Source organism: Budorcas taxicolor, chromosome 2 (assembly GCF_023091745.1).
Source record: "Budorcas taxicolor isolate Tak-1 chromosome 2, Takin1.1, whole genome shotgun sequence".
In the NCBI taxonomy this organism is placed as follows: domain Eukaryota; kingdom Metazoa; phylum Chordata; class Mammalia; order Artiodactyla; family Bovidae; genus Budorcas; species Budorcas taxicolor.
The window spans coordinates 66,407,092-66,430,849 of record NC_068911.1 but is presented as its reverse complement, the minus strand read 5'-3'; the positions used below and the strand labels follow the sequence as shown (position 1 = coordinate 66,430,849).

Below are 23,758 nucleotides of genomic sequence, written 5' to 3'. Positions count from 1 at the left end.
AAACCATAACCTTGACTAGACGGACCTTTGTGGACACACTAATGTCTCTGCTTTTTAATATGCTATCTAGTTTGGTCATAGCTTTTCTTCCAAGGAGCAAGGGTCTTTTAATTTCATGGCTGCAGTCATCATCTGCAGTGATTTTGGAGCCCAAGAAAATAAAGTCTGTCACTGTTTCCATTGTTTCCCCATCTATTTGCCATGAAGTGATGGGACCAGGTGCCATGATCCTGATCTTCATTTTCTGAATGTTGAGCTTTAAGCCAACTTTTTCACTCTCCTCTTTCGCTTTCATCAAGAAGCTCCTCAGTTCCTCTTCAGTTTCTGCCATAAGGGTGGTGTCATCTGCATATCTGAGGTTATTGATATTTCTCTCGGCAATCTTGATTCCAGCTTGTGCTTCTTCCAGCCCAGCGTTTCTCATGATGCACTCTGTATATAAGTTAAATAAGCAGGGTGACAATATACAGCCTTGATGTACTCCTTTTCCTGTTTGGAACCAGTCTGTTGTTCCATGTCCAGTTCTAACTGTTGCTTCGTGACCTGCATACAGGTTTCTCAAGAGGCAGGTCAGGTGGTCTGGTATTCCCATCTCTTTCAGAATTTTCCACAGTTTATTGTGATCCACACAGTCAAAGGCTTTGGCATAGTCAATAAAAAAGAAATAGATGTTTTTCTGGAACTCTCTTGCTTTTTTGATGATCCAACATACGTTGGCAATTTGATCTCTGGTTCCTCTGCCTTTTCTAAAACCAGAGATGAAAATTGAGACAACGGGTGGAGGCAGACCTTAGACAGAGGTGGAGACAACGCTTGTAGTGATTGGCAGACAGAGGCGGGGGCAGGTGCTCTGGGGGAGCGAGAGATGAGGGATTCAGGTGGTGGGGGGCTCAGTGGCTCTGCCTACTGAAGAACTGGAGCAGACCCGGAGCTCAACAACAGCAGTGGGAGAAATGACCTTGAAAGTGGTGAGCTGAGAACCAGGAGCAGGAAACTCAGGCTTCAAAGCAGACCCAGTAGCTGGGGTGTGAGGGGAGACCTCTGGCCGTGGGCAGGGAGGCCGCCTGAGCTCCCCTGCACCGCCCCTCGCCCCCGGAATGAACATAATGGCATTGTGGTCCACAGTGATTGGGGTCAAAACTGAATACCTCCCACCTCAGCCCCCAAACTTCTCACCATCTGATTTAATTGTTCATACATTTTCCAATTTAATAAAATCCCAGTTCTGACAACTAGAAAAGAAATAGAAAAAAAACAACAACGCAGGGATTCAAAGTCTGAACAATTCCTCCTTCCATCTTCAGTCTGGAACAGCCTCCCTCCTCCCCACCCCCAAGAACTCTTGGCTTGTTCCAGTTTGAGGATGCTCCTTATTTTCCCCAAAGTCACCCCTTTACCCAGACACACTCATCGACAGAGCCACACGGGGGCAGGACAGGGCTAGGTGCTCACCTCTAGAGGGGACAGATCCCAGAACCGTCTGTCTCCCCTCCCATTTCATCAGGAAGGAAGGGAAGGAAGGAAGGGAAAGTCGCTCAGTCGTGTCCAACTCTTTGCGACCCCATGGACTGAGAAGCCTGGTAGGCTATAGTCCATGGGATTTTCCAGGCAAGAGTACTGGAGTGGGTTGCCATTTCCTTCTCCAGGGGATCTTCCCGACCCAGGGATCGAACCCGGGTCTCCTGCATGGTAGGCAGACGCTTTACCCACTGAGCCATCAGGGTCAGCCCTTAACAAAGGGAAGAGATTCCAAAGGTGAAAGTCCTCAACTAGGTGACAGATTGATGGATCAGGTATTTAGGGGCTGATGGAGCTTCACACTGTGACGTTCATTCCTAGTCAGGGCCTCCCTGCTGGCTTCCAGGCCAGGGGGTGAGCAGGGAACATGTTGGAAGGTCTCACTGTTGGGAGACAAATGGGCTATTTGATATAAAGGAAATAGCTCGAGAGCAGGAATTAAGAGAGCTGATTTGTCAACTAACTAGCTCTGTGACCTTAGGGAAGTCACTGATCAGGGAGCCTCAGCTTCCTTGTCCTTTGAATGGACAATATGACTTTCAAGTTCCTTCTCTGAATCGTTAGTGAACTCTGGGAGACTGCGATAAATTAGGCAAGCAGATTTAGGTACTGAATCTCTCTTCCCCTCTTTTTTATCTAATTGTTGTAAAATATACAGAACATGAAACTTACCAATTTTTTATTTTTTATTATGGTCAAATGCACACAAAATTTACCATCTTAACCATTTTTAAACGTTCAGTTCAGTGGCATTAAGTACACCCACCACAACTATCCACTTTCAGAACTTTTTCATCATCTCAAATTGAAGCTCTACCCACTAACCAATAACTCACCCCTCTCCCCAAACCCTGGTAATTGCAATTCTGTTTTCTGTCTTTATGAATTTGACTACTCTAGGTACCTCCCATAAGCAGAACCATACAATATTTGTCCTTTCAGATCTGGCTTATTTACTTAGCATAATGTTTTCAAGATTGATCCATATTACAGTATTTATAAAAACTTCATTCCTCATGCATTTGCTCTTATGCTGATGGACAGGGGTGGTTTTTTTACCTTTTGGCTATTATAAATAATGCTGCAGTGAATATTGGTATCCACGGATCTGTTCGAGTCCTGCTTCCAGTTCTTTTGGGTGTATATCTAGGAGTGGAGTTGGTGGATTATATGATAATTCTATGCCTCGATTTTTGAGGAAATGCCAAACTGTTTTCCTTTAGTTTACTCATAAATCAGGCACTCAGTCCTGCCATGGGTGTGTCACAGGAAATGCCAAGGAGACATAGATTGAAATCGCCTGAGTTCAGACAGGTGGCCTGGTACTGCCATTCCCCACTCTCTCTGGGACTGATGTGGATCAGATGTGTTCTGGGGATGATGGTCATTACTGAGCCCAGGGCTGTACATTTGCTAGTACTGGGGTGCACTGCCAGTAGGTTGCTATGAAGAAAGGAAATAAATTTCCTATCCTACTCATGTGTCCAGAATTGTAGAAATGACGATATGTGCACACATTTGTGATTTCATTCATAGAACTAGAACCTCAAACAGGGTTGGGATAAAGACTGGGGGAAAGGCGGGTGGTTTAATTGGGAAGGCAGGAAGAAGGCTAATACTAGGACTGAGCCTCCTCAAAAACACTGACCAGAGTCACAGGATGGCCCAGATGCAGCCAGGGTTGATCCAAAGAGCAAGTGAGCAATGAACCAGCCCAGCTCAGAGCTACTGTGAATCCACATGATCCGGGTTCAAAAGTCAGTTCTACTTGCTAGTTTGGATAATGAACTTAACCTCCCACAAGTTCAGTTTTCTTATTTATAAACTAGGGACATTTACAGAGTTATGAGGATTAAAAAAAAAATACATGTGATCTCATTCCCACAGTGCCTGGCCCCAGGCTCCATTCAGGTTAGTTACTCTTTTCCCTCAAACCCCAAACATCAAACTCAGGTGCTGTGTTAGATTGGGAAGACATTCCCTCACCTCCAAATTCCAGAAACTTCAAAACTTCGGTTTTTGAGGCAGTTTGTATTTTGGTGGCCATTCTAGAATTTTCCTGTTGTCTTTCTATTGCTTTCCTTCTCACCAAGTCAAATGCTTTTTCTTTGGGGGACTGGCAGATGGGGCTTTTTTAGTAAGTACAAAACTGACTATTAAGCAAAAAATAGACTCTTTGCTTAAAATTAAAAAAAAAATTATTTTTAAACTATCAGAAAACCTCAGTTATCATGGGCAAAATCTTCCAGATGCTGCTGGAAATGAACGCCTTTTGTAGCAATCTAGGTTCACTTACTGCAAAGGGTTCACTCTCCAGGCAGCCACAGCAGGAGTGAAGGGAGAAGCAATGTGAACACGCTTGGAGGCCATAACCTTATGTAAACATAAACCGTTGCCATGAATAATAAATACAGAAAATTAAATATCTGATAAGTGAGCATGTATCCAACTAGACAGATCTCCCTGGTGCGGAGGTTCAGCCCAGCTTTCCACTCATCCTTGCTGATTTAATTCAATGAGCCGACCTGCAAACACAGCCAGGGTTCCGATGATGCAGACGAGCATGAAGACTGCCAGGAGAATGTGGTCCATCACCATCGCGACGTACTTCCATTCCTCAGCCGCCTGGGAGAGAGGAATGTGTCAGAACGTCCTGAAGGTGATGGCGGACTCGCAACGTTCGTGCTATCCGTCATCCAGGGGCCCCTTGACTGTGGATCCTCCCTCCACTGGCACCGTGATCTTTATCTTTTAAAGAGGTTATTCACAATGTGACGACTTGCTGAGATGGCCTAGGGAGTCATCAGGCACATCTTACATCAGTAGCTGCCCCTTGAATGCCAACCTTCCCATCAAGCCAAACCCATCAGACACTCTGTGCTTAAGCACGTGACCCTTTAAACCCCAAGGTGCAGATCTCAAGCCACAAAGCTTACGTTATTGGACTCCTGGTCTGACTTCATGGTCTCTGCGATGTATTTGATGCCCTCAATGGCACTTTTCACCTCGGGGTGTTTGATCAGGGGAGAGTGGAAACCCATTGGTGGAGGCCCTGGTTTCCCAGAAATGTCAGAAATATCGATGTCTTCTGTAAAAATCTTTGTGTCTTGTTTTTCTCTGGATGGTCTTTTCATCGTGGAGAAGAACATGATATTTGGGATAGTGTCGATAAAAACCTAATACAAAAGAAGTCCAGGTATGGGAATTATTGTCAGCAGAGCAAGCATCAAACTATGATTGTGAATAAGCAATGAGACCTTAGGCAAGTCATTCAGGTTCTCTAGGCCTCAGCTACTTTTGTCCCTAAAACAAAAGGACCATACTAGATTTTCTCAGATTCATCTGTGTCCTGTGGCCTGTTAAATGACTAAGGCTAAGAGATGAGCCTGTAATGCCAGCAGTTGGCCACTGGAGGGAGCAAGTGTGCAGCTATTGGACTCCTAAGAAACCACTGATGCTTAAGCTTCCAGACCCCCTATAAGCACTTGCTTTCTTCAAAGCCCCTATTCTCATGACCAAAAGATTAATGGGCCCCTCCTGCCAAAAAAAAAAAATAAGGTTCCAACCCCACAAAACAGCTAGACGGTTTTCTTCTGTTTCTGGTTCCTGAAGAAATGCAGCATGGGTATTTCTGCACTCGTGCTCAATCGTGTCTGATTCTTTGTGACCCCATGGACTGCAGCACTCCAGGCTCCTCCGTCTATGGGATTCTCCAGGCAAGAACACTGGAGTGGGTTGCCATTTCCTCCTCCAGGGGATCTTCCTGGCCCAGGGATCAAACCCAAGTCGCCTGTGTCGGCAAGCAGGTTCTTTACCTCCGCGCCACCTGGGAAGCCCTATAGGTATTGTTAGGAGTTACTTAACAGCCTTTAGAGAAGCAGAGACTACTTCTCCCAAAAGAATGCAATGCAAGCAGCAGTTTGTCAGTTCGTGGCAAACCTTTTGCATTGTGCACAAAGGCCGGGACATTCGTGTCTGTGTGAATGTGTATGAAAGAACTGATATACCTGAAATGTTAACACATTTTAAAATTCAGTAAAATAAATATATGAGACCAAGTTCTTCATTAAAACTTAACTTTTTGACAATCTCTCATCAAGCCCAGCCACCTCACCCTGCCCCCCGCCCCGCCAGTCTCCAGCCCTTATTCTAGTCTCAGCAGATGATTCCACCAGCAAAGAAATTAACAGTCTGTTCACATACAAACAGGTCAAGGTTTCAAGGTATTTGAATTAAAAGATAGTGATTTATTTGTCTTTTATAAACAAAGAGACTCTTTAAGGTTAACATTGAAGTGGGCTTTGTTAATTCTGGTTTTCTTATCTCCCTGGGGAGGCTACATGAGTTATTTATCTTCAGCCAGAGTCCAGAAAAATTCCTCCCCCAAAGCCCCTACAGCCCAAGAAAGCCTTTTTGTTTCCAAGTGCCTAGCAGGGTTACCTAGGACGCCACTGGCCGCGTGGAAGGGGAGACTTGCGGCTGCCCTGTGCAAAGTGTCCCGGTGCCTTGCTCACTCACCTTCCGCACCCACTCAGGCATGACGTGGGTGCTGGGGGAGCGGTGGTGCGTGTTGATGACGATGACGGTGATGATGATGGATGCGATGACGAACACCATGGTAAACAGCATGTACTTCCCAATCAAGGGCACGGCGCTGGAGGTGGAAGGGATCAGCTCCACGATGACCAGAAGGAACACGGTCAAGGACAGCAAGACAGAGATACTCAGGGTCATCTTCTCTCCTGGGCGAAACGAGGAGGAGGCAGACACAGCAACCCACCTGTTAGGGGCTAAACTGCTCTCCCCCCACATCTATAGGTCTTCCTACGTGGTTCAGCCGGTAAGAAATCTGCCTGCAGGGTAGGAGACCCAGGTTCGATCCCTGGGTTGGGAAGACCCCTGGAGGAGAGCACAGCAACCCACTCCAGTCTTCTTGCCTGGAGAATCCCATGGACCGAGGAGCCTGGCGGGCTCCAGACCATGGGGTCACAAAGCATTGAACACAACTGAACAACTGACAGTGAATTTATATGTTGAAGCCCCAAACCCCAGCACCTCACAGACTGTATTTGGAAACAGGGCCTTTACAGAGGTAATTAAATTAAAATGAGGTCTTAGGCTGGGTCTTTGGCGACTGGCGTCCTTATCAGAAAAGATTAAGACACAGACAGAGAGAAAGGCCATGTGAGGGCGCAGGGAGAAGCCAGTCATCTGCCAGCCACGAAGAGAGGGTTCAGAGGAGACCAATGCTGCTGACACCTTGATCTTGATTTCCAGCCTCCAGAACTATGAGAAAATAAATTTCTGTTGTTTAAGCCACCAGCCTGGCGTCCTTTGTGAAGGCAGACCTAGCAAATGAACACACCAGTGAAGCCCAAGGGTGAGAGAGGAATGTGACTGGCCTCAAAGCCTCACACTGGGGAGTTTCTTTCTGCAGTATTTCCTATGAGACCCTGGCACTTAACTCTGCTGACAATGGCAAGTGGCAGGCATTTCCGTCCGATACTGCCAAGCAGGAAATGCTACTTCATCTCACGCCCCAGAATTCTATTTCTTGGTGGAATCCAGGGAAACCAGAGAGGTTCTGGGTGGCAAGTGAGAACCCAGATGGCAGTTTTTCTGTCTGCAGCAGAACGTCTTCAACCTCACAAAACTGAACCGCAGCCTGGCCTACTTGTTACTCGGCAGATGGATGTGTAGGTCAGAAGTACATGTATCTGTCTCACCATGGAAGCAAGCTGCAAGACCAAAGCTGAGAAAGGACAAAATCAATGATTTCACACCACTCACTTTCTCATATTCTCTAAGGGAATGACTTGTTTTGTGTGTGTGTATGTTTTGATTTTTTTTTTTTTCCCCCACATTAAGGGCCAAGGGATTCCCTTTCCCCTGAATCTTTTCCCCAGGCCCTACAATTTCAGGACAAACAATTCCCGGATGGTGTCTTGCCTGGACAAGTAAACAATAAAGCCAGGGAGTGAATGACACTGGAATAGTTTTGTGGGGATTGATCAGCTCTGAGGCAGTAAAGAGCCTTTGGAAGGGACTTTCCTTGGGCTGGTCTTGCTGTTTGTGTCCTAGGAAACCCTCATATGGCCCTGCTTTCCAGTGTGGAACTCTGCCCATTCTGGATGCTTTCAGATGTTAGTGATATACGCAGGATCCAGCGTGGAGGCAAACAAGAAGTTGTCAATTTCTGGTGGATAGGAAAGTCTTCAAAAGTAAAACAGGAAACAGAATTATAAATGTAAAATATGGATCAAAGTACATCAAATTTCTCGATTAGTGATAATAGTAGCTGACACTTAGCAAACTGTCTGTTCTAAATGCGTTTCTGGCATAAATCATCTAATATTGACAGAAACTCTGTTTAGTTTCCATAGTGACCCACCTAGTGTTCTCTCTCTTCACTTTGGCAAACTTCATTTGGTTATAAAGTTCAAAAAATATTTGTGATCATTTGTTTAAGAATACAATCCCCTAGAACATACATTCTGTGGGGCAAATTCTGCCCTGTTCTTTACCTTATCCCTGTCTTGCAACAGTTGTTTAAAAGCTATATATTGAGTGAGTGAATGTGTAAGCTTTTTTTTTTCCTTATTGGAAAGTTGGATTTAGACTTTTGTGGGGTTTTTCCTGTGGCATTTTGATACAGTTGTTTTCTGGCATAAGTTTGAGGACTATCTTACTATCTTTCTTCTTCTCCTACTTGTCTGCCTTACATTGTTTGAGAGCAGTGATTTGCTGGCAGACAGGCATGTTTCCTTACCCCCTTCTCTCTAGATCGTTGGTGTCTGGTGAAATTATGTCACAGATGTGATTACTCAGCAGGAGGCCCAGGCTGATACAGGGGAAAGAATTGCCACTTGGGAAGTATGGTCTTATGTATAGAGATACTGCCATGTGGAGAAGAGATACCCAAAAGCTATTTTCAAGCGGCAAGCAGTAGACGAAAGAGGCAAGACCTGGGTTAGTCACAGAGAGCAAGCAACTTCATGGGGGAAGGGGCCCTGGGGTGTCTGCGGTCCACGCCTTGCCCGGCGTGTCTCAGGGCACACAGCAGGTACTCAGCAAACAGGTGCTGGTGGTTATTCACTTAACCCGCTGTGTGTGCGCATCTTCAGGGCCACATTCAGCTCACACTTCTGCCGGCCCTGCGGTCTGCCCCAGAGGCCTTCACCACGTGGCCAGTGATGCTTCCTTCCAGGGCTGGTGCTTCGGGTCTGTCCGCCTGTATCTGTTCATCAGCCATGGTTATTCCTGGCTTCCCTAAAATAGCAGCGCGAGGTCCACCAGCGGCAGCAGCCGCCGCCACGGCAACTGCACCCACCTGAGTCTGTGGGCAGGTAGAACACCAGGCCGGTTAAGAAGGAGAAGAGCAGGCAGGGGACGATGACGTTGACGATGAAGTAGAGGGGCAGGCGCTGCATGACGAAGTGGTAGGTGATGTCCAGGTAGGGGGTGGAGGGGCAGCAGGCGTAGAACACCCAGTGCTTCCAGCCCCGCGACTCCTTGATCACCCATTCTCCACTCTCCATGAAGTTGCTCAGGTCCGGCTGGTCGCTCTCCTGAGGACACGGAATGAAACTTTGACACCCCAGCCTTGTCACCATGAGGAGGGGCAGGGTTTCCTAATCAGCTGCGACAAACCAACAGACTCCACTGCTGTTGCATACCTAGGAGGGGACCTTGTGTATGTTCCCTTCCTGTAAAAGAAGGGGGTTGGGGACTTTCCTGGCAGTTCAGCAGACAGGACCTCACCTTCCACTGCCGGGGGTGTGGGGCTGATTCCTGGCTGGGGAGCTGGAGTCCCACGTGCTGCTCTGCCAGGGAACCAACACAGCACAGAGGTGATTTTGTAACAACTCAGTAAGGACTTTGAAAATGGCCCACATCCAAAAAAAAAAAATCTTAAAAAAAATAAAAAATAAGTGGGTTGGGACTATTGGGATTTTTTCCATGTTGACTATACATTCAAGTTTCCTGGGAGCTTTAAGACTAGCAAGGAGAGACAAGAAAGCCTTCCTCAGTGATCAGTGCAAAGAAAGAGAGGAAAACAATAGAATGGGAAAGGCTAGAGATCTCTTCAAGAAAATTAGAGACACCAAGGGAACATTTCATGCAAAGATGGGCTCAATAAAGGACAGAAATGGTATGGACCTAAGAGAAGCAGAAGATATTAAGAAGAGGTGGCAAGAATACACGGAAGAACTATACGAAAAAGATCTTCACCACCCAGATGATCACGATGGGGTGATCACTCACCTAGAGCCAGACACCCTGGAATGTGAAAGCAAGTGGGCCTTAGGAAGCATGACTACGAACAAAGCTAGTGGAGGTGATGGAATTCCAGTTGAGTTATTTCAAATCCTAAAAGATGATGCTGTGAAAGTGCTGCACTCAATATGCCAGCAAATTTGGAAAACCCAGCAGAGGCCACAGGACTAGAAAAAGGTCAGTTTTATTCCAATCCCAAAGAAAGGCAATGCCAAAGACTGCTCAAATTACCGCACAGTTGCACTCATCTCACACGCTAGCAAAGCTCAAAATTCTCCAAGTCAGGCTTCAACAATACCTGAACCATGAACTTCCAGATGTGCAAGCTGGTTTTAGAAAAGGCAGAAGAACCAGAGATCAACTTGCCAACATCTGCTGAATCATTGAAAAACAAAAGAGTTCCAGAAAAACATCTATTTCTGCTTTACTGACTACACCAAAGCCTTTGACTGTGTGGGTCACAATAAACTGTGGAAAATTCTGAGAGATGGGAATACCAGACCATCTGACCTGCCTCTTGAGAAATCTGTATGCAGGTCAGGAAGCAACAGTTACAACTGGACATGGAACAACAGACTGGTTCCAAATAGGAAAAGGAGTACGTCAAGGCTGTATGTGGTCACCCTGCTTATTTAACTTATATGCAGAGTACATCATGAGAAACGCTGGGCTGGAGGAAGCACAAGCTGAAATCAAGATTGTCAGGACAAATATCAATAACCTCAAATATGCAGATGACACCACCCTTATGGCAGAAAGTGAAGAGGAACTCAAAAGCCTCTTGATGAAAGTGAAAGAGGAGAGTGAAAAAGTTGGTTAAAGCTCAACCTTCAGAAAACAAAGATCATGGCATCCAGTCCCATCACTTCATGGCAAATAGATGGAGAGTCAGTGGAAACAGTGTCAGACTTCATTTTTTAGGGCTCCAAAATCACTGCAGATGGTGATTGCAGCCATGAAATCAAAGGACGCTTACACCTTGGAAGAAAAGTTATGAGCAACCTATTTAGCATGTTGAAAAGCAGAGACATTACTTTGCCAAAAAAGATCCAGCTTGTCAAGGCTATGGTTTTTCCAGTAGTCATTAATGGATGTGAGAGTTGGACTATAAAGAAAGCTGAGTGCTGAAGAATTGATGCTTTTGAACTGTGGTGTTGGAGAAGACTCTTGAGAGTCTCTTGGACTGCAAGGAGATCCAACCAGTCCATCCTAAAGGAAATCAGTCCTGAATGTTGATTGGAAGGACTGACACTGAAGCTGAAACTCCAATACTTTGGCCACCTGATGCAAAGAGCTGACTCACTGGAAAAGACCCTGACGTTGGGAATGATTGAAGGCGGGAGGAGAAGGGGATGATGGAGGATGAGATGGTTGGATGGCATCACCGACTCAATGGACATGAGTTTGAGTAAACTCTGGGAGTTGGTGATGTACAGGGAGGCCTGGCGTGCTGCAGTCCATGGGGTCCCAAGGAGTTGGACACGACTGAGTGACTGAACTGAGCTGGGAGCTTTAAAACCTATTGGTGCCCTAGCTCCACCCTCGGCTGATTCAATCAGAATTATTGGGCCTGAGTAGTCTGGGCATAGGAAATTATGTAAGCCCCAGATGGTTCTTTTATGTAGCATGTCAAGAACTTGCCCAAGTAATTGAAAAGCATGAAGGTAGATGATCCCCGAAGAACTAGTGGATGCAGTGAGCCTGCGACAATGTAGGGGCAGAGTTGGAGACCTAAATCTTGCTTTTGCTGCATCCCAACTCCTCCCAAGGGGTCATCACGTACCGGGTTGATGACCACCACAGAGCCATCATAGGTCCAGGTGCCCAGCTTCATGGTGCAGTTCTGTTCGTCAAAGGGAAAGTGGGTGACAATGATCTCGCAGTAGCTTTTGAAGATGGCGGGCGGTGTCCATGTGATGTGGCCAGTGTAGTCCAGGAGCACTTTGGTGAACTTGACAATAGCAAAGTCACCATCTGCACTACAGTTGGGATAAAAGAAGAACAGGGCTCCAAGTGACAGATGAACCTTCAGTTCTGCTTGGGGATGTTAACAGGAGACAGCTGGTAATTATTCAGGTGCTAATTATAGAAGCTTTCTTTTGGGCGGCATTACTTTTTATCTATGGCCGTGTTTTCCAAATTTGCCCGATAATAAGGATCATGGGGTGCTTGTTTAAAATACAGATTCCTGAAACTAGAAAATAATACGAGTGAATCTGTATACAAAACAGACTCACAGGTATAGGAAGCAAACTTATGATCAACAAAGGGGAGGGGAAGGGACAAATTAGGAGCACGGGGTTAACAAATACAAACTACTATACTTAAAATAGATAAGCAACAAGGATTTACTGTGTATTACAGGGAACTATACCCAACATCTTGTAATAACCCATAATGGAATTTATCTGCAAAAAATCCAAGTCACTATGCTGTACACTAGAAACTAACACATTAACTATACTTCAATTAAAAAAAATTAAATATGGATTCCTGAGCACTGAATCTAAGCACTGAATCAGGATATCTGGGGATGAATCTGAGAATCTATAGTTTTAAAAAACTAACTGGTAATACAGATCCGCTGCATCCCAGACTTTTTTCTTCCCCAGTCCTCAGTAGTATTTGTAACGTTGAAAAAGTGAAAAGCAGAAGTGTTAGTTGCTCAGTCCTTTCCAACTCTTTGTGACCCACAGACTGTAGCCCATCAGGCTTCTCTGTCTATGGGATTCCTCAGGCAAGAATACTGGAGTCAGTAGCCAGTCCCTTCTCCAGGGGATCTTCCCAACCCAGGGATCGAACCCAGGTCTCCTGCACTGCAGGCAGATTCTTTACTGTCTGAGCCATCAGGGAAGCCCCAGTCTCCATCTATGCCCTCTCTGATATACTTTAAAAGTTGACTGGGGATGCTTCTCTGGTGGCTCAGTGGTAAAGAATCCACCTGCCAGTGCAGGAGACACAGTTTCGATTCCTAATCTGGAAGGATCCCACAGTAACTAAGTCTGTGCCACAGCTAGTGAGCTTGTGCTCTAAAGCCCATGAGCCACAACTGCTGAGCCCACATGCCCCAACTACTGAACCCGCTGCACCCGAGAGCCCGGGCTCTGCAACAGGAGAAGCCACTGCAATGAGAAGCCGCAACTAGAGAGGAGCCCCCGCTCTCCTCACCTAGAGGAACAGCCCCTGCAGCAGCGAAGAGCAGAATAATTAATTTAAAAAATATCTTTAAAAGCTCTTTTACAAAAGTTAATTGGGGGAAAAATCCAGGAATTTTAAATAAAAATATGGCTAGTGGGTCATTACTGTGATAAGCATGTTAAAGAGGGTTCTATTACCTTTGAAAGAACTATTTAGACTCCAGTGGAGCAGAATCACAAACTCAGATGCCTCTAGGTCAGGCAAGTGAGGAAGGAGGGAGAGGTGAGCCTCACAAAGGAAGAGCCCCGCACCCCGGCAAGGAAGGGTGTCTGCGTGGGAGTCAAGGCTCCATGTTGCCTGATATTTGATCCTTCCTTGGAAGCTGGAAATCTCAATTTCCAATCCAAAGTTTTCATATTTTTGAATGTTGGAATTTTCTAGAGAGGCTAAAGGGCTCCCAAGGTGGCCCTAGTGGTACAGAACTGTAGGAGATGTGAAAGACATGGGTTTGGCCTGGGTGGGGAAGATCCCCTGCAGAAGGGCATGGCAACCCGCTCCAGTATTCTTGCCTGGTGAATTCCATGGGCAGAGGAGCCTGGCGGGCTGCAGTCCGTGGGGTCACAAGACTGAAGCAGCTGAGCATGCATGCAGAGGGGCTAAAAACTCAGGTTTTGATGTATTTTCCTATTTTCAAATGTTGGCAATAATTTCTCATTTGAAAAAACAGCATGGTGGATACTGAAAGATAAGAAACTCTCCCTGCAGATCTACTCATCCCCCAAATGGCCTGTCCCCTAGGGCCTTGGCAGAGAGCAGGATAGTAAAATTAGGGGCTGAAAAGTGAGTGGGGTCTGCCTGGCGCCCCATATGGGATATGTCATGCCTCATTTTATAAACCAAGAAACTTTCTCCCCATTGATTTTTCCTTGGGACTGAGAAGAGGCTCTATCCAGAAAACTATGCAGCTTTAGATCCTCCCAACAGAGCTGAGGGGGAGGATGGTCTGCTTTCTCCTTCCAAGCAGGTGAAACGGGATTCTCTCCCCTGTGAGCGTGTTTCTGACTGAGCTGATCTAAACGACCACAGGGTTTCAATTGCTTCGCTTAGATTCTAAATGAAAGATAAACTTCACCCTGAGAGATAGACACTTCTTCCTTATCAGCACACCTGTCCCAAAGTTTACACAAAATGATGGGATACTTCGGCTCAAACTTGAATCCCAGGTCTGATTGGAAAATACACAATAAAATATCAAAGTTGGGGAGAGTCACCTTAAAGGGTGTCATGTCCACTAACTAGCCCTGGCCATCTTCCCTGGAGAGTCTGCTAGTATGCACAGCCTGCTCGCCCCAGACGCATGCTGCAGACTGTCAGGCCACAAATCCTGTAGGCCAGTGCTGCTGCCTGGAGGATGCTGTTTGCAACGAACATTCCCTGACAAACGAAGGGCGTATGATAATGAGCGTGTCATTAAAGCAGAGTGTCTTGAATCACATTATAATTTCACAATGTGCAGTCTGTCGCAGAGCCCAGCGGACGGGCTACACAGGCATCCCGGGCCATCAGCAGCACGCAGCGTCCTGGGATGCCATGAGGAGGTGACGAATAACAACCCCGCGAGGTTCAGACCTATTGGTCGGAAGGACATTTAATTCCAAGGAACTCAGTTATAGGATGTTTGGGTCCCTTGGATAGTTGCCACATACCCTTCAGGAGTTCTCAGGGATTAAATGTCCCCCACCCCACAGCCCTGGTTCAATTTGGCTCTGATAATTGTTTCTATTCATAACATGAGACACCATATGGCACCCCTAGCATGTCAACTTGGCTCTTGGTTTTTAAGGGTTATTTAATGGGAACAGTGGTGAAACGCCTACCGAGGGCGGCAGCCCTTCCGTGAGGGCACTTGGGCTCCCCCTGCCCCCCCGAATGTCTGCCTTCTCATCCTGGCTGTTTTGCTCACTTGTTATAAAGAACGAAGTCTGGGTGCCAGATCTTTTCCGAAGGAATGTGAATCTTTTTCACGCCACCATAGTCATCTGGATTCCATTTCAAGTTGTAATCCACCCATTGCTAGAAATGAAGACATTTTTAGTCAATGAAAAACAATGAAAAAATCTGGGGTTATCAAGAGCTCTGATGGACATGGTAATTCAGGTATGGACAGAAATTGTGCTCTGGTAAGAAGGGTTTGATTCAGAGTTTGGCTTTCACTTGAGTAAGAAGTAAAATCACATACAGAGCATCAAGTACATGCTGGCACAATTCTAGGCGTTTCAACCCATATTCATCATTTAGTCCTCACAATGTTCTCATGGGGTAGGAGTGATTACTGACCCCATTTTACAGATGAGAAAACAAAGGTAGCCCCAAGTCATGCCATCAAGTACACTGCCCACCTTAGCAAAGGAGAATGACCCTATCGTGAACATTTTCCTCAAGCAGGCAACCTCACTTTTTGAAAAGTGCTATATTTTTTCTGCATTATAAAAGTTACATATGCCCAATGCAGTAAATTATGGATAACACAATGTTGAACTGTCTCCCCCAAATTAATACAAAGTTCTAATCCCCTGTACCTCAGAAAGCGACCTCATTTGGAGATAGGGTGTTTATAGAGGTAATTAAGTTAAAGTGAGGTCATTAAGGTGGGCCCTAATCCAATATGACAGGTGTCCATATAAGAAGGGGACGTTGAAGAAGATGTATATTCCGAAAGAAAGTCATGCGAACTTGAAGACAGCCAATTCTAAGCAAAGCAGAGAGGCCCGGAGCAGGTTCTCTCTCATGACCCTTAGAAGGAACCAGTTCTATCAACACCTTAATGCTGGGCTTTTGGCCTCAGAAGCTGTGAGACAGTAAGTTTCTGTTGTTTAAGTTGTCTAGGTTATGACTTTGTTCCAGCAGACCTAACGAAGTGATACATACAGGTAAAGCACAAAGTGAAAATAATAATAGGAATGAACACAAAACAGCCCACTACCCCAAAATATCTGCTTTCAACATTTTGGTGCGTATCCCTGTTACCCAAATTGACTTCCGCTGAGCCCATGTTAAATTTCAGAGTGAATGAGAACAACGTGAACACACTTATCCAGCTGCGTTACCTGCTTCAGACGAACGTTGGTTGTCACGATCTGATTCACTTCATCCTGAAAAAAAGATGAGGCTCGTCTTTAGGGGGACCAGTGGGGAGCTGGAGAGGATACCCTGGACTGGGCGGTGTGGGTGCTGTGGGGTGCTGGGAACTCTCTCGTCTCACCACGTTGATGAGCTGTATCAGCTGCAGGCCCACCGTGACCTCCACAGGCTGGCGGTGGTCTTCCACGGGCCGTACCACACTGTTGTAGCCTTCAAAGAGCTTTGCCACCAGACGAGTCTCATGTTTGGAGCCCAGGACGAGGCCAGCTGAGATGGCAAAGGACACACTCACTGTCAGAGTCGACTCCCACACACCGCACACACTAACGTGAATATATATATCTATCTGAATCATTGTGCTGTATACCTAAAACTAACACAATCTGATAAAGCAACTATGCTTCAGTTAAAAAACAAAAAAGCAAGCAAAAAATGTATACGTGAATGTTCATAGCAGCAATATTTTAACAGCTATATGGTGAAAATAACACAAATGTCCATCAACAGATAAATGAATAAACAAATTGTGGTATATCCATACATTAGAACGTTATTCAGCCATGAAAAGGAATGAAGTTCTGATACATGCCGTAACACGAATGATCCTTGAAAACATTATGCTAAATAAAAGAAGTCAGACACAACAGGACATGGATTGTGTGATTCTATTTATATGAAATATCCAGAATAGGTAAATCCATAGAACAGAGTCGATTAGCAGTTGCCAGGGACTGTGGGGACAGGGAAAGGGGAGAAACTGCTAATGGGCCCAGGATGTCCTTCTGGGTGATGAAAGAGTTATGGAATTAGATAGTGGTGATGGTTGCCTAACATTGTGAATATACCTAATGCTACCGGATTGTGTACTTTTAAGATGGTAATTTTATGCAATGTCTATTTTACCATGGTAAACTTCACGTACATATTTATGCATTTTTAACATAATTTTAAAAATAAAAAAAATCATCTATGTCCCAATTAAGTTGCTAAGAGAGAAAATCACATATTCTGTTGACCTGGATTTGGGTCTCCTATTTGGAGCATATTAAATTCCAAGGAATCTTTACTACATTTTCCTTCAGGATGAAGGGCGATATCATACGGTATTCTCAGAGCCCGCAGCCTTCAGGCGTCCAGCGTGACACGTCTTCGCTGGCGAGCAGGCAGAGAGACATTCTCACCTGAGGTTCCGAGTGGTGCACTGACCTGTCTGCGGTCACGCGGCTAGGGCAGAGCTCAGGTTAGAGCCCATCTGCACCGTGCTCCTGAACTCACTTTTAATATTATGAGCGTGCTGTGGGCTGTCTTGGAAACTGCACAACTACATGTGCTGTCATTCCTATGAGAAAATGTGTTCCAAACTCCAAGCGCCTTATGAAGGATCCCTGTAACTCAAGCCCTCGTGGTTTGGGGATTGCCTGTTCACGGCTGGGAGAGGAAGCAGACACACAATCCATCTGCCTGGATTCATGTAACCAGATCTCCCCTTTCCGCAGATTACTGCTGAAACCACACCTTTTCCCTGGGCCAAGGCAACTTTTAAAATGAAATGAGTGAGACACTTTCCCTTTTTTCCCCCACAGTTGTGTTCATATTAACCGATCACCTCTAAGGCAGGTTATTACTATTTTTTATTATTTTTCTGCTTGGATCCTAAGTTTGGAAGGGTTTGTCAACAAAACAATTATTAAGTAAAAAGTAGTCCCCTTTTCTATTTCTACTGATCAACAAAAATAGTCGCATATCCCACTTGTTTTGTGTCAGATACTCCCCTACATGCTATATGTACTAAAACTTTCAATCCTCGTAACAATGATAGTATATACTGTCATTATCCTCAGTTTACAGATGGGGAAATTGAGACCCAGATTTCATCGGTGGTAGAGCCAGGATTCACAGCCAGAGTCTATGCTCTCCATCACTATTTCTCATCCTGAACTTAGATCAGCTTGAAATGACTAATGCTGTATAATGAGCTGAAACATTTTCATCTGCCCCAAAGTATGTTTTAATTAGCCTGTCGAGCTTTATTAAAGGTCCTACATTTGTGTTACGTTATTGAATCCTTATAAAATTCTATGAGGTCAGTCTTTACTCCTATTTAACAGATGGGAAAACTGAGGTCGGAACAGCAGAGACGCATGTCATGGCTCCCAGCTAGCTACAAGTGGGATTCTAAGTGGAGGCAGTCAGACACAGGACCTGTATACCTCACCACTTCCCTAAAGGCAAGCGTCTTGTGTCCGTTCAACGTTTTGAAGCTTTCAGTGTTGCTAAAATATCTTCATTATGACCTTCCTGGGCTCTGTGTGTGGAACTCCCAGCTAGCCTAGCTTTTCATTTCTAGTTTCTCGAAATGTCTGAACCCAAAGGATTCATGCAGAGCTTTCACATGGCATCTCCCCCAGCCCACTGGCATTGGAGACCCCTTAGAGCTGCATATTGTCCGATGGAGTTTTTGCGGTGGCCCCTTGGGACACAGAAATCCTCTGTCTTCTATGCTTTGTCTACCCCCAACCCCACCCAGCCCACAGTGGGGGCAGGGGGGTGCTGGCATGGATCACTTTGAGCCTCGGCCACTGGGTTTCAGGTTATTGCTTTGATGTTATCTTGGGCTGCTTATTTTTAAGTGACAGTTTATTCCAGTTTGACATGAAGAACATGCTAGAAAGTAGCAGAGAGAGCAGATGATCAGCATTATGTGGCAGAAAAATACGCAGGCGGACACTAAGGTCACCTAGGGAGAAGGGAGGACTGGGGAGCCTGGCACAGATGGCATTCCAGGGATACAACTCCCTCCTTTGCGCCCTTGCCAAGGACAAGGGTGCCTGTGCCTTCCGCCGTGAGTTTCTAAGGAATTCCTGAGGAGGTCTCCATTTCTTAGACCACATTCACTGGTATTCTGTTCTTTTTTCCTCCTCAAAGCAGGGCAGAGTATCACTCAAAGTTTTATCACATAAAACTTAAAGGACTTGAACTCAGAATTCTAGGTTTTGTTCCCAATTCCAGTGTGGTCTGGAGAATTGGACAATTTCTTCACAGATTCAATAAATCACAGTAAATACTTTCTTTGGAAGGCAGGTATAAATTGCCAGACACACAGATAAACACATAAATAATGTCGAAGTTTCCTTTTTCAGCAAAATCGTGTTGGTCATTCTCATTCAGATGGGGGCAACACTAACTCATTCATGTATTTGTCCAACATTTGCTGCATGCAAAGCACTGTTTGAAGAGCTCTGAGGTTTTCAGACATGAATCTGACCCAGATCCCATCTTCCTACTCTCATGGACATCGACATTTGTCTTTTACATAAATAACTGTGAACAAGTTGGAAAGCAATATGCCATAAGGAAGGTGGCAATGAAGCGCTTGAGATTCCTGAGCTGGGAGAGAGGAAAGATCGTAATGAAAGTGCTGTATAAATAGAACAGAGATCATTATGAGTTAAGCTAATACCGGAAAAAGTGTCACTGTTATAAATGAGAATTTTGCCCCCAGGGGATTGAATCAAAGTAGGGGGACCAGCCACAATTTCAAAGTGTTCTTTTGTGTTATACTGGTCCAATCTGTATTTTTATTTGGGCGACAGCTTGCTGGGTTGGGCCAAAAGAATTCTGTCCTTGTCTTCCCAGGTAGCTCAGTGGTAAAGAATCCACCTACAAAGTAAGAGACACAAGTTGGATCCCTCAGTTGGGAAGATCCCATGGAGAAGGAAATGGCAACCCACTCCAGTATTCTTACCTGGGAAATCCCATGGACAGAGGAGCCTGGTGTGCTATAGTCCATGGGGTCACGAAGAGTTGGACATGACAGAGCAGCTAAACAAAAACATATAGTGGCCCTGGGTAATTCTTATCTTGACTGGTGCTGTGCCTCTGGCTACCTTCCCAATTTCAGGCTATATTTTCTGACTGTGCTCATAAAAAATGGAGTCTGATCACATTCCAAAGTTTATACATCAGGGGACTTTGGGATGGTCCCATGGAGTCAGTTTGAGATGGTCAGTTTATGTCTCTTAGCTTCAGTTTCCCTATAATAAAAAAAGAGATGTTGGATTGCCTCATCTTGCCCTAAATTTCCATGAATCATCCATGTGAACTGACATCAAACTCTAGGTTTGATCTACATACATATCACATACTTTATTTTTTTTTCATATCACATACTTAAAAAAAAATAGCTAAACATGAATTTCTGGAGGTTTTTGGTGTCCTAAGAGATCTCTTAAAGATTTTTAAGTGTAAATATATCACTTAAGAATTTCCATTGAGTGTGGTGTTTGCAAACATACACACATACACACACCTCACCACCACCATCACCACCAGGCCAGCTTTGGTTGGATTGAGTCCAAATCCCACAGGATATAATTTACCAGAGTTTAGGCTATTTCCGTCAACTCTGCTATTGAAAAACACTAATAATAAAACTCTTCACCTCTTTTGCCCAGAAGACCTGTGTTTGTCAGAGCAATATTGGAGAAGGGAAATCACAGCATGTCAGCTGTCTTGTTTCTCAGCTGGGATGATATCACCACTAAACTTTTATATGAAACAATCAGCCAACATCTATTTCCCTCAACCGGAAGTTTGGGATTCAGGATAGCATTTCAGTGGCTGTGTTGTGACACAGTCCAGAGTTGAATGCAGGTCAAGGGCTGTGCAAGATTTTTATGGGTTCAATTCACATAGAGTAATGTCCTTTTAAAAAAAAAGGGGGCAGGAATGCATTCATATGAATTTTTTTTAGCTTCAGAAGTTTAAAAGATTACAAAATAGTTCTTCTCTCATGGAAAGTTTGGTTGTGGTTGTGAATAGGTTTTTCCCTCCAGCACATGGAGCTGTCAATCAATCCTCTTCATTTTCAGAATTCTCCAGAGCCATAAAAGGACCAGTTAACTGTATTACTTGTGATCGTAAGTCACCCTGCTAAGTCCATATAGTTGTTCAAGTATGATAGTGACTTTGGGATGGTAGAAGAGGTGCTGGATCCCATCATCCAGGTGACTCATACAGACACTGATGGAGGGAGAGAATGGCAGGTTTACTTTGTAGCTTCTGAGCAGGCAGCTCCTATTTTAATTGGATAACCCAAGCAAAAAATCTTTATCCACAAACACAATTAAGCCAACATCAGTGAGGAACTGACAGAAGAGCCTGGGACTGTTGAAGCCCTGCCATTCTGTATTTGCATCAAAGAAGCAAGACTCTGGTTTGGGGGCTTCTAGAGCCTCAGCCTCACAGGATAGCCCCCGGCCCCGGCACTTACCTGAGCAGAGTCCAAGGAGCAGGAGGAACGGCCGGGGCTCCATGGGCTGGTGGTGGAGTGGCGGCTTGAGCTGCTTGCTGGCACTCTCTGGAGGGACACTCGGCTGCCGGAGGGCTTGGAAAGTGAGTTGGCTGAGCTGAGCTATTGTTTTACACCACCTGTTAGTGGCAGTAACAGCTGGGCTGCCCAGAGTTCAAGAGCCCAGGGCTGAGGTCGTTAACGTTATTACAGGGTGTACGTTTTACACAACTGCTGGACCTTTGACAAGTTGAGTGTGTACTGCACTGTGTTTTAAAAGGCACCATGAGTCTGGTCTTAATGAAAAAAAAAAGTTTCCCTATTGAATAAATTATTTTACATGATGAGCAACCCCCTCCGTTTTGTACAAATCAGAACCTCATCTGTGTGGATCAGGACAACTTGGTCTGAGCAGATAGTCAGCTGCGTGTGTAAGACTTTATCCTAAATCACAAAAGTCCACATTCTACTAAAAAAGGAAAATTTTCTTGTTCCTTCTAGGCTGAGAGGGCCAGGGACTTTTATGACTGAAAGAATCTGAGAAGAGTTAGGTTCATACTGAATCAGTTGCTGGAGAGAATTCCATGTTTGATTGGGTTTGGTTCTAAACAACGGTGACTTCTTCTGCAAAATTGATTTTACGATGGCCCCCAGAGTGCCTGTTCCAACCCGTCTCTGTAGCAGGCAATGCCTATTCCGCAGTATGCCATTAGTGACAGCCAACAGTCCACCTCCTATGGCCTGTTATTCAAGTGAAAAGTAATTAATGGGAAAGTGCCCCACTGCATAAGCGCTGCTCCAGGCTTCTCCTTCCTGCCATCATTCCTCTGCCTACCCTCACTCAGGAAGCAAGGAGCAGAGTGGTTCAGGTTCAGGTTTCAAGTATTTGTTTAAAAAAAAAAAAAAATCTCCAAAACCTGCCATTAGTAATTGCTCCGTCTGAGAAGGATTTCTTTCTTCCTTCTTCTTTTTTTTTCTTTTTTTTACCAAAATAGAAAAGGGAGCAGTTATTTAAAGACACCCTGACCATTCTTTCCTTGCTTCCTTCTTAAATTGAATCAGGTGAACAAGGTCCTTCACCTTAAGGTCAAGAACAGCATCCTGGCCAATTCCCCTATTCCAGTGAGTCCAAAGAAATAATTAGGGAAAGATTTGGAAGTGTAGTGGAGAGAGCTTGGGGTCTGCAATAAATGTACTCCTTGGAAGGAAACTTATGACCAACCTAGATAGCATATTCAAAAGCAGAGACATTACTTTGCCAACAAAGGTCCGTCTAGTCAAGGCTATGGTTTTTCCAGTGGTCATGTATGGATGTGAGAGTTGGACTGTGAAGGAAGCTGAGTGCCGAAGAGTTTTAATTCAATGCTTTTGAATTGTGGTGTTGGAGAAGACTCTTGAGAGTCCCTTGGAATGCAAGGAGATCCAACCAGTCCATTCTAAAGGAGATCAGTCCTGGGTGTTCACTGGAAGGGCTGATGTTGAAGCTGAAACTCCAATACTTTGGCAACCTGATGCGAAGAGCTGATTCATTGGAAAAGACTCTGAGGCTGGGAGGGATTGGGGACAGGAGGAGAAGGGGACGACAGAGGATGAGATGGCTGGACTCGATGAACGTGAGTTTGAGTGAACTCCGGGAGTTGGTGATGGACAGGGAGGCCTGGCATGCTGCGATTCATGGGATCACAAAGAGTCAGACACAACTGAGCAACTGAACTGAACTGATTCTTTTAAATTGTGGGGGATGCACTAACTATCCACCAAAAAGATTGGTTCCCTCCTTTCCGTAGCATAGCACTGTGACTACAAAGCCAGGAATACACCTTTCTACCACGCCCCTTACATCTAGATGAAGCCATGGGACTGAGTTCTAGAAAATGAAATAGGAGGGGAAATTTTATGAGACTCACCGTCCTCCCACTGGAGCTCATCCATGCTCTTCTAGTCTCTGACTGGCTGGAAAGGACCTGGAATGGATGTGACTCTCAGGGTGACCTTGGAAACCCACATGTTGAAAGGGGCTTTGATATCTTGCATCTTTGAATGACTCCAGGGAGGGGGGCGCCACATTGGCCTGGTCACCACCCAGCTCTATTTCATAAATGGGAACAAGATTTTTATGGTGTTAAGTCCATTGAAATGTGTACAGCAGATGGTTTTATCATTATTAATATAAATTTTACTCCCTTGGATTGGGGATCCTAAAGTAGGTAGCAAGTGGAGGAAGGCAAGAAAATTGGTATTGGAGGCAGAAAAGATGAAGATAATGCTGCTGCTGCTAAGTTGCTTCAGTCGTGTCCGACTCTGTGCGACCCCATAGATGACAGCCCACCAGGCTCCCCTGTCCCTGGGATTCTCCAGGCAAGAACACTGGAGTGGGTTGCCATTTATTTTCTC

The 23,758-nt window shown here is 45.1% G+C and overlaps 1 protein-coding gene across 1 annotated transcript; it reads right to left on the bottom strand.

The window, feature by feature from the left end:
• Positions 1–2,260: 2,260 nt before the first annotated feature.
• Positions 2,261–21,450, bottom strand: CHRNA1 (cholinergic receptor nicotinic alpha 1 subunit). The gene is made up of 9 exons (XM_052658426.1): positions 21,347–21,450; positions 16,196–16,341; positions 16,041–16,085; positions 14,897–15,006; positions 11,579–11,774; positions 8,849–9,086; positions 6,037–6,260; positions 4,455–4,694; positions 2,261–4,143 (listed from the first exon to the last, which is right to left on the bottom strand). Exons 1-9 carry the CDS (start codon positions 21,387–21,389, stop codon positions 4,012–4,014), a joined length of 1,374 nt encoding a protein of 457 aa, XP_052514386.1. The 5' UTR covers positions 21,390–21,450; the 3' UTR covers positions 2,261–4,011.
• Between the last annotated feature and the right edge of the window lie 2,308 nt (positions 21,451–23,758).

Bases quoted from the DNA above. Each gene is read 5' to 3' on its own strand.
- CHRNA1 (XM_052658426.1), bottom strand. From the start codon at position 21,389: ATGGAGCCCCGGCCGTTCCTCCTGCTCCTTGGACTCTGCTCAG. The intron at 6,261-8,848 runs GTGGGTGCAGTT...CGTTTCGCCCAG, and splicing joins CTACCTGCCCACAGACTCAG to GAGAGAAGATGACCCTGAGT. The intron at 4,144-4,454 runs GTAAGCTTTGTG...CCTCTCTCCCAG, and splicing joins CAGACCAGGAGTCCAATAAC to GCGGCTGAGGAATGGAAGTA.